Here is a 12603-nt window from a genome sequence, read left to right as displayed (position 1 = left end):
TCCTACTCTTAGCCTGCCATTAAGCAACCTCTCCAGGAGAGAGCAATAAAAGCACCCTTTATCACCGTACTTACTAGGACTACCATTTTAGACAAACATTTTCAAATAAAATCGATTGCCATATAAAACTGCACCAGACAGAAAATGCACTGAGCAGGCAACAGTACACATCTTACCTCAAACACGGTCAAACTGTACATCATTACATAGTCATTTCTTGTACTTGACAGGAAATACAGACAGAATCTCCAGGCTCCTATCTGCTGGGCAAAGTTATTCAAAAGCTCCTCTGAAAAAAGAAAAATATTTTTAAATTACATTAAAATTCTTAAGCTATAGACAAATCCATAACAACGTATACTGATAGCACAATAACACATTGAGTATGAAAAAAACACCATGTTCAGGGAATGACTCAACCTGGAGGAGGGGAAAAAAATTAAAAAAAAATCACACTCCTAAGTATTAAAAGCAATCTAACAATAGTCTTTAATGAAAACAAAATAGGTATGTCATCTTAGAATACAGTTTTGACATAAATTTACACCAGACCAATAGCTGAATATTAAAACAAGTCACAAAAATTATACTACAAGCGTTACCGTTTTATCTACAAAGGCCAAATGTTGGGATACAGGTCATTGTGAAAGACGAGGAGTACTTCAGATCACACAGAGCATTATAAAACACCCTTGTTTTAATCCAATTGCTCCAAGAGCCACTGACTTTGCTGTAGGTAAGCATATCAAAAACCTCTCCCAACACTCAGGTACAGGATTTGGTCATCTCACACCAAGTGACTACATACCAGATGCGGTATGGGAAAGCTGCAAGGGCTGTTTCACAGGCTAGTCTTTTAAGCTTTAATCAATTGGTTTCTTTCCTGCAACTTAAGCAGGAAAACAGGGGATGTCAAAGGCTTTTACCTTTCCCACAGCAGGAGATCTCCATAATAGGGAAAAAAACTTGCCTAGCTGCTTATTCTTTATTTTACCAGATTTCTGGGAGAAGTCTTTCACGCTGATCATACTTTTGGCACTGAAGTTAGAGGTGGCAGAAGTTTGAGAATAAAAGCAAACTGCCTATTTACAGCCCTTAACCACACATGCAAGAAGCTAATTTAGAGCACCTATAAGATCTCTGCTGGTTTTCAGAAAGACATGTTTAATAACACCGGCCAAAATGCAACCTCACTGTTTATTCCTACTTGTCATTTCACATTAACTAGAACCATCTTCTGCTTTCCCTTCTTAATGCTGAAGAAATCTGAAGTTCATGCTTCATCTCTACGCAGAAGGTAGAGGTTTTCTAAGACATGTAATTCAACAATGTACAGACAGAAAAAAAAAAACAACATAACATCCTTCTCCTACCCTAACCAAATTACTACCCTTAAAAAACTACAACTCCATGCTCCCAGAGTTAGACAGTTATTGACATATTAATTATCTATAGGACTTGCCATGGATTCGCTGAAAGCCAAACCTATGTAAGCCTTTACTTCAAGTTCATACTTTCGTAGGAGAGGCTAAGATGCCAGCACAATATCAGATAGAGCACTTTCATCTGCTATATTTAACATAACCAAGTCACCTCTGCTGTGGCCTGCAGGCAGCATAAAGCAAAGGGGACCACCCTTCAGAAGTGGCATGAACTCACCTATCTCGCGTTTCCGCTCATTTGTTGTGCAATTGTGGAAAAACTCTGTCATTAGACTCTCCAAAGCCCGTAGCGAGGCCTCTTCAGATGCCTGGGAACAACAGTTAAAGGAAAGAGTTAAAACTAACTTCCACTCTGACTTGCACTCAGGAGGTTAGTATCATTCATGTCACAGATGGACCCAAAAACCAACAGGAGCTCAAAGTCCAGGTGGAAGGCAAAATAATCTGGAATTTAAACTGCTCACCGCATCAAGTAGCAACAAGATTTGTCCACAGCAAGTGAAAGCTTTGGACATGAAGGACCACTTCCTCAGCTGCATTAACCAATGAAAACAATATGAGTCATTTCCTTTTTTTTTTTTTTTGGCAGCATTTAGTATTTTTAAATTAGCTTGTCCTTGTTAAATAATTCTCACAAATACAGCAAGTTCAGGTGAAGATTCTCTCAGGTGTTTAGAGATAATAAATACAGCAATAGCATAGGCAGCATGAACTTTGAGAGGATTTCCTGACACCTATCCTATCTTTGCCACTGTGACATGCTGCCAACCTCCAACACCAAAGGTGCTCAGGAAGCAGCAGCTCGAAAGATTAAGAAATTTCCAGCACTCTGAAAAGCAATATACAAGTATTCAGCAATTTGATTCAAGAACATCCCTCCATCCCCAAATTTAGCTTTTATTATTGGAATTCATAGCTCAGTGTTTGGAAGTCCTAAAAAGACTATCAGAATTCGTATACAGCCACTGCAAGGTTACTATAGTTTTGCAACAATCTGGAGTTGGGATGATTTTATTCTAGTAACAGCTCATCACCAAGCTTAGCCTCTCCAGCTGCACCACGCTTCCCTTACAGTCTACGCTAGATAATGGATAGCTTTAGAAAACAGTACTGCTACAGTACGGACCATGCTATTAGTCATTCCTCTAATGTTTTCAGTGCATGCTATCAATAATAAATGCATCAAGATTCAAACCCCGATGTTCCTCTGCACAGGAACACAATAAAACATTAAAGAAAACTGAACGTTCTGCCTCAAAAAAAATAAAAACAGAAACAAAAACCAAGACTGGCAGTCTTCCGCAAAAAGGTGAACAAGCGAGACAACTTGCAGGAATGCGATAGGCTTCTGCTAGTTCCCATTTCCACGTACAGCAGTTTCCCCAAGGACCACCAAAGGGCCAAGCAGCAGAAGACCCTCCTCAAACAGCCTGGGGTTGGATTAACCCCCCAAGAGACCTGACAACTCAACACAACAGCATGGGAAGACAAATTCAGCTCTGCTGTCCAAACAAATGGAAATGGATGCTCTGTAGGACACCATGCATTTTCAATTACTTAAAGAAATACTGAAATTCATCCTACCTTTCCTCTTCCTTCCCCCTTTTCCTTTTTTTCTTTTTAAAGACCTGCTCTAGAAAGCAAAGACTATTTTAGCAAGAAGCATTGTTAGTGGGAAATTGGCTTGAAATAACCCACAATCAAATCAAAGCCACTTTGCCAGCTTAAGCAAGATCAAGCACCCATTATTACTTCTTTAATCCATTTATACATGGTTTCTGCAAACAGTCCCTTGCACTGTAAACTTCCCCTTGAAGCCAGCCCTTCAGCCACCAGTCTCCTCCTCCTGCCAGTCACCATTTCCCAGATAACAGCAACACTGTGGATAAGAGCCTCATTTAAAAAAAAAAAAAAGTATTTGTGGAGTCCTCAATGACATTAGGATACAGCCACACTACCATTTCTATGCATTTCTTTCTGGGACATTGCACACTGTTGCAAGTTCCTCACAATCAGATCCAGACACACATATCCAGCAGTTTCATAAATCCCTGCAGTTTACTTCTCTGCTGCTCAATGCAGAGTAAGTCTCACCAGCAGTTTCTAATGCCAAACACCCAAAGAAGAGTTTCCAAATGTTGGGTCAATCAATTAGATACAAATTCCTCTGTAAGGACTGTTCTCCCACTCCACCCTCACTTCAATTTACGGAGAAGCATTAGCTCTTCACAAAGGAATTGCAGGGCTCAATCTTTTTCAGATAGTTAATTCCATCCTTCTTCAGGAATAGTAGCTAAGTCATTTTTTTCCAAGATTCAAGATTTATTTCCTACTTTTGGAAATAAATTGCAGAGTTCTCATAAATCTTGAACAACTGACATGTCTTTCACCAATTTGAAACTGTCTTGGCACTGAGATTTTGAAGAACACAGAGCATACTCCTAAGCACACGCTTAATCTTTTATATAAAAACACCACCACCATGATGTTCAACGTGTCAAAAGCAAAGAAGAAAACAGAGAGCACAACACAAGCATTTTATGTAAAAAGCCCAGGCTGGCCAGAATCCAAAGCCAACTTGGGCAGCAAGAAACAGGGTGACCTCGGAGATTGTTTTCTTCTCCTATTTGCCTTCTACTGGCTGTTCCGGAGGTTTGGCCAAAGGAAGGTGCAGTAGCACAAACTGTAAAGTAATCAAAACCCAGCCCACAACAGGCTCTGCAAACACCAGAGCCTCCCAGGTCTTCCCCCAGATGCTATCTGATGGCCACACCAAGTGTACCCCCTTCTAGTTACTGGCAGGACTTTAAAAGGTAGAGTGTGATTTTGCATTTGCTAATGCCTTTGGGTGTTCCTCAAATTAACCATACCTGCCATAATCACCCACCTTTCAAGCAAAGGCTCTGATAACTAGGTCATTGAGATAAGGAGGACACATGATGTTGGAGAACTGCAGAGGAAGTTTACTGTACCTATATCCAGACACCCCAGAAAGCAGATTATCCACTGCAGCTGTAATAAAAGTAGAGCTGTTTGTAGGACCTGCAGCTGTACCCATCTCTAATATTTCCAGCTGCACCTCAGTATTATTGCTCACATTAATATGCAATTTGCTTTCTTCTAGGGCTTGGTGTTTACTCTGCACTGAAAAACACAAAAGTATCACCAGGATCTGTGAACAGAAATGCCGATGAATCCTGATACCAAGCAGCAACGCACAGACACCAACAACTGCCACAGTCTTACACAGTCCAGACAAGATCAAAACCCATGGGCAGTCAGCACCAGCAGCACTCATTTCACTTTCTGGTCTGAAATTCAGCCATCTGGGTCATATGCAGATTTCATTTTGAAAGGTTTTCCAAGGAATGTCATGAAGTCTGGACCATCATTAGCAGAATTTACTACAGACTTTCTGGGTAAGGGCTGGCCATTTGCCTCACCTTCATGAGGCATTACAGAACAGTCAACTATTAAACCAGAAATACTTCTCACTCATTTTCACAAATTGTAAAATCTGACCTTTCCACCCACAATGTCTCAGGCTACTCAGTGTTCAATCAAACTGCCAGGAAATGCAGTTTGCTCTCTTCACTCAAGCATTTAAGAAAAAAAAAAATACTCAGTTCCATGAATGCTGTTTGCAAAGCAGGTCATGTGAGCTTTTTACCATGAAAGCCTTTGCAATTCAGTAAAAATAGTAAAGATTTGACATGCCACCATCCACACTATCTCCACTGCTTCCGACTGCCCAAAATGCTATGGTTGAGCTCAGACCCGCGGGCTACCACCAGGAGGATCTCAGCTGCCAGATTCAGCAGATCCTTCAGCCAAAGATGACATCCTCAGTCACAGCCTGGTTATGTGAACAAGTCAGTGATACATGAAAGTAAGCAAGCAGGTCTAAATGTTAGTGCACTAACAGCTACAGATTCCTACATTCCAGCAGAACATCCGCATTTTGACCTAGAAATTGTTTCCAAGATAACATGGAGAGATGTGTCATAGCTGATTCTCCCCAAAATAGGTGCTGTTATGTGCTGCATGGATCCCACAAGCATCAGGTCTGCCCCAAATCTGCTGTTTGTGGACTTGTTACGGATCAGCGTGGGAGAGCATCACTGTCAATCTACATCCTTACCATCCCCATTTTTGGCTCCTTAAAGTTTGCTAAGGGTGTTTCATTAACAGTTATCAAACTAGAGGCGTGTAGCTGCTTACTCATACCATTTATCTATGAACTCCAACCTTTAATGGCAGTCTCATACAACCAGAAAAGTGACAGATTCACAGCTGAGACTATAGCTTTCTGTATTGACAGAAATGATATTTGCTACCAAAAACTTGCACATTTGAAGACATTCTTCATCGACCAAAGAAGGATCTATAAAACCTGGATGTACCAGCTGATTTCAGGGCTATTGTTCATTTTAAGATGCAAGAGCCATTAACTGATTTCTGTTGATCAAGGAAAAAAAAGTATTAATGGGTGCTAACTTACTGCATTTTAGGCTCTTCAAGCTCCAGCTCAGTGCACCTCAACGAGGTTCTAGAGAAGCACAATCTTTGCACCTTGCTGCCTAAACCAGGACTCTATAACAAGTTCGGTTTAGCCTGTAGCCTGTGACTAAAGCATTCAGATAGGACAAGTTACTCATCCAACGCTGGCATGTAACTGTGGAACGATTTTTAGATTGCTATTTAGACATTGTGCATTTACTTTAATAGAAGATATAACACTAATTTTCGTTTGCATAGTACCTGATCATTCCAGAAAATACAAAAGTGCTTTATAAAGCTATTTCAATTTTCTCCAAAAGTGCTTTCATTTAGAGTTCACTTCCTATCTTTTTACTTCATTTTATGTTCTATAAAGCTATTGTTTCTTTTAGAGGAAAGCTTTTCTCTAATGCTTTGCCATAAAAACACAAGCTGTTAACCTTTTAATGTTTGCTATTAACAGCTCAGTAGAGCATCGATCATACAAATGATGCTCTAAATACAGCAACTCAGACTGATGACGACTGTAAGAGGAGGGTTATGTCTGTTGATTTTTTTCTAATGTGTTTGGAAACGGATATCACTCCAAGATAAAATTAAGGTAATCCCTCTACAAAGCTTTTTTTAGTAAGATGTTAATTGCAGCTGCAACATTACCAATGTGACTTCAACCATCCTTCAGGCAGCACTGGAACACCTTCCTCTGACGTGGAAGAATGGATTTTACACCACACAAACTGAACGTTAAAAACACCTCCTTCGGTGGCAGAAAGGAAAAACACTTGCACCACTGATGGCAGAAAGGAAAAAACAGTTGCACCACTGAACCCCAGAAGCCCTCACCGCAGATCTAAACCCCCTTCGACATTCTACTCTTTATTTAAAGAGGACAGGATATCTTTCTGTTAGGGAGTTGTTATTCACCGCCCCTCTGCACCCCATCATGTTCTGAATTCAGACGCCCACTCTTGTTCCATCCCTCCCTTCAATACCTGCACTGCTGAAGCACTTTCCACACTGTATCTAACACCTACCAGCCCATAAAGCCTCCCTACACCATACATCAATAGCAAATGCAGAACTTTCACCAGCACTGCCCTGGCTGCCTAATTTTTTTGAGCCTGCTTCTACATCCCCTTCCTACCCACTATATCTCCTACCATCACTAGTGCAAGACACAGCCCAGCACAACTCAACCTCCTCCTGGTTATCAAGGTTTAGATCTTATCAGATTTTACCCAACTCTGCTAAAATAAGCATCAGCTACATCTACCAGCTTGTGCTCATAATGGGCAACTCTTCCAGGAGAGGAGGGACTGCAGGAGAGCATACAGTGTGAAACCTTGTTGTTCAAGAGTTCCCAGCAGAATTGGTATAAATCCACCAACAAGCCAGTCCACAGGGTTAAGAAAAAAGAAAAATCACATACACAATGGCAGCTGCTAGTATAAAATAACTCATCACCCCGCCTTTGCTAAATTACACTGCCCCATCCTCTTCTACCTCAGTCTTCTGCTTCCAATTTTGTACAGTTACTTAATAGTACAGTTATACACACACAAATACAAACCACTATACTTCAGCTGCTACATTTTCTTCCATTATTGTTGTGTTATTTATTATGGTAGATAAATTTTTAAGGAAACTCAGTCAAGACTAATTTGATAATACACATACCTAACATGCATACGTACTAAAGTAGTAATTTACTCATTTAAGAATTAACAGGGTGTCTTTCAGAGCCCCTCCCTGCCCGAGCCCTAATATAACATGATAAAGAACATGTAAATTAGTAATTACACTCTCAGAAAGATGGTGGGTCATTTCAAGCTTGCTTTCGTGGGCCACAAAAGCCTCCCTTCTGCAGCTATCAGCAAAGCACAGATATTATCACCTCAGTGAACGCCTGGAACAGCCTTGGGTCACTCGAACTGAAGTTCATGAAAGAAGTTCAGTATTATTTTTAGCAACAAAAGCAGAATTATGAAGTGTTTTTTAAAAAGTTGTATGACACCCAACACATCCTCTAGAAAGGATGAGTGCACACTACCAAGAGGCAGAGCTGTGCAGCTCAAAGGCAGTATTACCACATTTAATCATTTCTAACTAATGATTTTAGAAGTCTGGGGTTTCACACTTATTCCCAAGGTCTCCTTATCAGTAAATTACAAGACAACACGCGTATCCTGCAACATACGTGCTCCCCAGCTCTATACTGCTGATGATATCAAGACACAGCTCAGTATTCTCAGTTTCCTTGTTGCATTTCAGAGATGTTTTTGTGGTTTAATGAACCGAAACTCGACTCGGCTTCACTCTGTGCTTTGAGAACAGTTCAGGCTCCTGGTGACATTTCTCGAGAGATCTCCTGACTGCAGAATACATCCCGCTTATCTGGTTCATTTGTTTCAAGGGCCACAACTTTGACAGGCCACTAATAAGACAGATTTTGCATACTCATTTTTGTTACGCCACAACTTAAGCAAAACATCTACTATAAAAATCATGAATTACTGTTCTACCTCAAGGCAATTGGTGGAGGAAAAAAGGCACTATGCTACTCTTGATCTCCCTGCTGTGATGAAGCTGATGTCCAGCACCAGAGCTGCTCGAGGCCCTTCTGCCTGTACAACTAATCACTTTAGAAACCCCAGACTGCATTTCAGGAATCAATGTATTTTATTTAAACATCAGCTAAGGACTAAAAATGACCACAGGCTGAACACTACTTCATGGAGCAGGCTGCAGAGAGCCAGCAGTGATAACCTGATTTCTTGAACAGTATAAAGAGATCATCTTACCTGTAAATACCACCTGTTACACAAGTAATCAGGCACCTTTTTGAATACTTAAGGGATCTTATTTCTTAAATCTTCTTGTACAGGCAGGTTTGGTTAACCAGGCTTCAGGTTTTAAGGTTGAACTTTGACTAACAAGCTCAAGTGTCCACGTTTGATTCTTTTTAAACCTGTAACTCTTGACAGACAATGAAGTCCAGTAGCCAGTGTGTCCTCCACCAAGCATTTCACATTCGTTTTGCTGTTTACAGAATACGCTTGTTACATGGAAACACAGCAAGCATAGAGGATTAAGATTTAACACCTAGAAATTCTCTTAGAAACCCACTGAAGGAATAAAACAATCATAGCAAGCTGGCATAAGCAAAGTAAGATTTAGACACAGCACTGTTAGAAGCCACACTCTCGCTGAGGACGAGCGCAAGAGCAATTTATGGGCTCCTGTCACCCAGGGAAGGCAGGCTGGTCATGTGCCAATTGATTTATTGTGGTTTAGCTGCTGGAAAAAACTTAGCAACACACTATTTCCCCAAACAAGTAGTTGCTAAAATAATTATACACAGATGAGAAGTGTGGAAGCGTCTGAAGCAGAATACTCGAGATAGATATTCTGGATCATACGACTGCATTATCACCATAGCACAGGGGTCCCAGGTGGCACTTTGGACTTATGACTTCAGTTTGACAATCTAGCTAGTCATTAGGGTTTCCTCAGTAGACATTTGGTTCAGACAGTTCTCAGCTGCTGTTCACTTTTCAAGCCACCACCACTGATAGCAAATTTTCAGTTTGAGTGTTATCAGAAAAAAGCCATGAAGTCACAGCGTTCTCTTCAGATGGACACCGCACGGGGCTGATCATCTGTCGAGGGTGGTCAGCTGGGCATAAGCCACTTTCCAGATGCTAAAATACTGCAAGGTTGACAGTGGTTCTCTCCCAGAGTAGAGTAACTTAAACTCTTCCAGTGAAGTCTAGAAACTTGCACCTCTAAGGGGAACAGTTTTGCAATCTCAGTGTATGGGTCTGTCCTTTCACCTCACCTCCTTTCTTTGCCAGGTTCCACAGTATGTGCCACACTTCAAAGGAGCCTGTAACACCTTGGATGGAGATCCTGCCCTTTCTTGTAAGGAAATGCTCGTGCAGGAGCTCCAGGACAACCTTGGTCACAGAGTACAAATCACTTCCCTTTTCTCTGCATAAGCAAACCTAGGCTTGCACAAACAGGACTACAGGGCTGGTCGACACAAACGCATGCAACTTAACTCATTTCGAGACAACACTTCCCTTATCATTTTAGGTGTATTAACCTGAATCTTAAAAAAGGCAGAAAAAGATCTCAAGGCACAAGTATGTTTGGACACAAATATGTTGGGGAGAGTGTATTTGTAGAGGCAATAAGAAATAAATAAAAAATAAAAAATATAAATAAAAAAATATTTATAAAAAGGTGTTAAGAAAAATGCTTGCATCTTACTCAAATGGTCCAGATCAAGCAATAGATGAGCAGCAGCATGTAAAATGAACTTATGAAAGGTACAAAGTTTGGCCATTTTAGTTCAAGTCAGTTTTAGAAAACACACCTATCTTCAAGTTTTAACTGAGCCTTCCTACAAAGAACACTATTCTTGCTCTTACAGAGGAATATTTGACACAATGTTAAAAAGCTTGCTCATCACTTGTTCAAAGCTCCTTTGACCAGAGAGGAGAGTAGAAAAAAAGATGCATAAGTGATAGGAGTCATCATCCTGGCATGCTTGCATATGAGCACTAAACCATCCAAGATGCATTAACAGATTTTTTAAAAACACTTCAAATCCTTTACTGTCTGCAAAGCCACAAATAAGCCCTCATTTATCTGAACCTACAGACAAATCCCAGTAATACCTGGACACACTCTGAGTTGCAGTTGTTTGCAATCCTAACTTAAGGAGTTTCTGAAAGTACGCACATATGCAGAGCTGGAAATGGAAAGCACTAGGACAAGTAAAAGAGAAAGCAAATGTAAGAAGAAAGCAATTATTCAGCATATTTCTTAAAGAGGCACTTCTATTCAGATGCAGCTCCATCTACAGAAAGGCAAACTCCTGCTGAGATTTTAACCGCACTGACACATCCCAGCTGCTCATTTTCCAGGTAGTTCTCAACATCCACTCCTGCCTGGCAGGATCATGCCCACCAGACTACACCAAGTGACAGCAGTGCAATGTTTATGGTAAACTTGGGAGAAGGATTATACCCACTATATTACCCCAGCCAGCCCCAATTTCCAAGGATGTATGATTACACTACACAAAAATATGATATTTTAAGACTCTCACCCCTGTCAAAGAAAAATAGATTGAGACATAATAAGCTTAATTCCTGGCAAAAGCATTAAAATTTGTGTTGGGCATTTAAGAGTGTATAATGAAACTATCATGCATAACACTTACCATGGGAATAACTCTGTAACACTTTAAATGTTTCCAAAGGAAATATGCACATGGAAGAAGAATATCTAGTCCACTTAAAACAAGATGATATCTGCAATGCTTCTACACTTGGGGTATTTCACAACAGCACTCTGCTTCTCACCCTTGCATCTCCTATGGCTCTGGAGCAACCATCGAGTACAGCCTCCAGGGAAGGTCACACAGGGCTATCATCCTCCCTGGGACCCGGTAGGGGCTTTGATGGGCCAACGTGCAGCTATCATCCACCGCAGGACCAGGGGGGGCTCCAATAGGCTGACACACAACTAGACTTTGGTCAACACGACCCAGCCCTCTTCAAGCCCCAGCAGGAAACAAGAAAAAAAACAGATGAAAGTTTGCTGCAAGCTGCTGCAAAGCAGCCTTTTTCCTCCTTCACCTTTGCCCCATCACAAGCTATTTCTCCCGGCCTCCTGGGTTGCTGGCAGGAGCAGAGAAGCTGGTGCAGCCCCAGACGTGGCTAGGAGGAGGAACAGCCTTGCTGCTGAGCACCTACCTCACACTTGCACAACAGAGATTATAGGCCATAGATCACATCATCCTTGCTCTTTTTTTTTTTTTTTTCTCTGTGTTTACAAAAAGGCAGCCAAGGAATTGTAGAAAATTCAATCTTCTCTCCGTAAGCAAAGGAACAGGGGGAAAAGACACAAATCTAACCACTACAGAGTATCTCTCTCTACTGTATCCCTTCCAGACCTTGATTTTAAATACACTGTTCTCCGTTGATTTTAAACACCCTGTTCTTTGACACCAGCTACTACTCCAGGAAAACAACCATGGAGACAAACTTCAGTGGAAGAAACATCCCTCAATCCCAAAGAAAAGGACTAGTAGTGTTGCAGTGCAAAAGAAATCTGTTCTGCTTTTACCCACTGAAGCAGGACAGAATCAATCAAGCACAATGCAGATTTTTCAGATAAAATTATCTCTCGAGGAAAAAACTCCACTCTTTCCTCTAGAAGGCTGCATCCCTTGCATTCAACACCAACTTTGGCATCCTGACAAGCCAGTATACAAAACAGATGAATATGCTCCTTTCTCAAAAGAGGGGACAAAAAGGCATCACGACAATCTCTCTTGGGAAGAAATTCATGCTGCAATTAAAGCTGTAATAAAATATTAAGTCAAACTGCTAAAAATACACATAGACTTGCAGACCCAGGCACAAACTTGGAGATGCTGAAACAAATAAAAGATAATTTGGAGCATGAATGCAAAGTTCTGGGAAATGGTAAAAGAAACGTAATTCTGGGCATGACCCGCATCAGAGAGGGATCAGGGAGGATTAGGGGGAAAAAAAATTAAGGAATCTGATGTTGCTAGAAGAGCCCAAAACATTTCGGGTAGAGTGAAAGCTTCCTATTCAGTCACTGTAAATAGAAACCAAAAAAC

At 40.9% G+C, this 12603-nt stretch overlaps 1 protein-coding gene across 4 annotated transcripts in view; it reads right to left on the bottom strand.

The window, feature by feature from the left end:
- XPO6 (exportin 6) overlaps positions 1–1745 on the bottom strand; it is a 39191-nt gene extending 37446 nt beyond the window's left edge. For all 4 annotated transcript variants that reach the window (XM_026858948.1, XM_026858951.1, XM_026858949.1 and 1 more), the window contains exons 1-2: positions 1660–1745; positions 177–289 (exon numbers count right to left, since the gene is read on the bottom strand). In XM_026858948.1, the coding sequence (XP_026714749.1) occupies positions 177–289; positions 1660–1711 (165 nt within the window). In that variant the 5' untranslated portion in view covers positions 1712–1745. The remainder of the gene's footprint in view (positions 1–176; positions 290–1659) is intronic.
- Between the last annotated feature and the right edge of the window lie 10858 nt (positions 1746–12603).

Source organism: Athene cunicularia, assembly GCF_003259725.1.
Source record: "Athene cunicularia isolate RWA chromosome 14 unlocalized genomic scaffold, athCun1 chr14_part1, whole genome shotgun sequence".
Taxonomy (NCBI): Eukaryota; Metazoa; Chordata; class Aves; order Strigiformes; family Strigidae; genus Athene; species Athene cunicularia.
Note: the sequence above shows the minus strand (reverse complement) of the source record. Positions and strands in the feature narration are given on the sequence as shown.